Source organism: Palaemon carinicauda, chromosome 44, assembly GCF_036898095.1.
Source record: "Palaemon carinicauda isolate YSFRI2023 chromosome 44, ASM3689809v2, whole genome shotgun sequence".
NCBI classification, from domain to species: Eukaryota; Metazoa; Arthropoda; class Malacostraca; order Decapoda; family Palaemonidae; genus Palaemon; species Palaemon carinicauda.
Window position 1 is genome coordinate 6,396,882 of NC_090768.1, and position 2,500 is coordinate 6,399,381.

Sequence of the window (2,500 nt, forward strand, 5' to 3'; positions counted from 1 at the left end):
AAGGAAGCGAAAGTTTCACTATCAATGATGGGCTGAAGTATAACCAGCAATATCGTATATGTGTGCACGTGGATCAGGGATCTTGTGACCACTCGACGGAGGCCTGCGCTTATATCATGGTTCCCAAATTGCGCCAAAATAAGGCGCAGACAGGTAGGACATTGTTACTATGTATTCAGACATAAAACCTCTCTATAAGTTTGTCAAGAGTCGTCAGTACCATTCAATGTTTTATTTTAAAATGTTACACCTTTCGAAATTTGAACGTATTGCAGATGAATCTTAAGGTAAGAGGAAAATGACATATAATTTTAATCAATGTAGATATCAACCACAATGGCATTTTGATATCGATTTCTACCTTTGGGAATGTATATCCACTGGAAATTCATCTATGATAAGTGCTGGCTGGGCAAGGATTCGAATCTATGCCTGGAGTCGAAACAAATGCCAGCAGGGACTCTTACCAACCATGCTTGGTAAGAGTCCCTTCTGGCATTGGTTCGACTCAGAGGTATAGGTTCGAATCCTTGCCCAGCAAGATGCATTTGTCATAAAGGAATTTCCAGTGGATATACATTCCCAAAGGTAGAAATCGATATCAAAATGCCATTGTGGTTGATATTTACACACACACACATATATATATATATTATATATATACATATATATATATATATATATATATATATATATATATATATATATATATATATATATATATGTATATATATATATATATATATATATGCAATAAAACGTGTTGAATGTATAAGATAGCATCACTAACCTTATCTTCGATTGAGTCTGTAGCTTAGTACTCAAGGATATAGCAACAACCTTATTCTCTCTCTCTCTCTCTCTCTCTCTCTCTCTCTCTCTCTCTCTCTCTCTCTCTCTCTCTCTCTACGAATGATGAATTGACTTTAGCACTTAATCTTTCTTGAATAATTACAGCCATGTCGCCCAGGTTTGCTCAAAGGGCAAGGCTAATGAACTTGAAAATTTATTCGATATCCTGGATTAACAACAGGCGTGAAGTGCTTTCCCTGAGCAACATCTGCCCTGTTTTTCATGTACAATTTCCATTCTCGGAATACCAGTGTGCAATTGTAATTTGATTTTCTGGAAAAACTGAAGAAAGTTAGTATGTATGTGTAGTAATTTGCACTGTGTAGTTGAAAGTGATTGGTCAGCAAGATGGAAGAAATGGATTGGAAACTAAAATAGAAGGATAATAATTGGAGGCAGCTAGAGGAGGAAAGGACACTGCAAAGATCCTTTATAATGCCAACAATGTACGGTTGGACACATTAGTCCATGGTATACCTCTCTCCAAAAAGAGTGTACCCTGTGATACACTTACTTCGCTGCAAGAAACCAAAGAGATAGTGTAGGAAGAGATTGTAGAGGTGGTGGGCGGTGCAAAACACAGGAACTCTCCACGTAGTAAGGGTGTAGCTTGGTGCACTTCTTCAGGCTATGCTGTACCAGTGATTCATGTGTCCAATTTTACCTCTAAAGTTACACTGACAGCTCTACTCCAACGTTGGGATTGTATTTTAAAAATATGTTCCAATCTGTTATGTCCCATCGATCATTCAACATTTTGATGAAGGGAGGAGTGAGATAAGTTAGAATAAAGGTTCGAGTTGTAGTTTCAAGGTTGTGGGATAGGAAAGGGGGTCGTGCTTTTTGCTATCTGCGGATGATAGTACGAGTTGGTGGCAATGAAGAAAATGTGCAAAGACTAGCAAAAGAGTGGATGTGGTATGACTGTAGATATGTTTGCTCTGAAGCCATATCTGTTATGGGGAATAATCTTTTTAATATATATCAGAGAGAGAGAGAGAGAGAGAGAGAGAGAGAGAGAGAGAGAGAGAGAGAGAGAGAGAGAGAGAGAGCGAGCGAGCTTGGGGTACATTCATTCACTGATTTATCTAGTCTCTTATTTCCCTTCCTCGCTGGGGTATTTTCCCTGTTGGAGCCCTTGGGCTTATAGCATTCTGGTTATCCAACTAAGGTTGTTGCTTAGCTAATGATAATAATAATGATAATGAGGATAATAATAATAATAATAATAATAATACATGTGTGTTCATTTGTTATCAGCGAAGAGTAAATCAAACATTTACATAATATAAAGGAAACTCTTTAATACGGTCAGGGATGAGTGATGATTTGGAATAATTCGAAATGTTGACCTTTAGTAAATTATTTAGGTCTAGTCCCGCGTTTATGGAATAAAAGATATTAATGGCGTGCACATAGCTGCCTACAAAGGAAAACAAAAAGTAGTTGAGGAAGAAATTGTTGGAGGGGACATTTTTACAAAACTAGAAAATTGACGCAGTTCCAGTAGGCCTTGCAGCTTCCTCCGGTGCCTTAGATGACCACGGAGGTAGCAGCAGTAGGGGATTCAGCATTATGAAGCTTCATCTGTGGTGGATAACGGGAGAAGGTGGGCTGTGGCACCCTAGCAGTACCAGCTGAACTCGAT

At 38.4% G+C, this 2,500-nt stretch overlaps 1 protein-coding gene across 1 annotated transcript in view; it reads left to right on the forward strand.

Annotated features, from left to right (window-relative positions):
- The window catches only part of LOC137634552 (uncharacterized), a 53,255-nt gene that overhangs the window by 14,537 nt on the left and 36,218 nt on the right, over positions 1-2,500 (forward strand). Inside the window, exon 3 of the mRNA XM_068367003.1 lies at positions 1-153. This exon is cut by the window's left edge and continues 37 nt beyond it. Within this exon, the coding sequence (XP_068223104.1) occupies positions 1-153 (153 nt within the window). The remainder of the gene's footprint in view (positions 154-2,500) is intronic.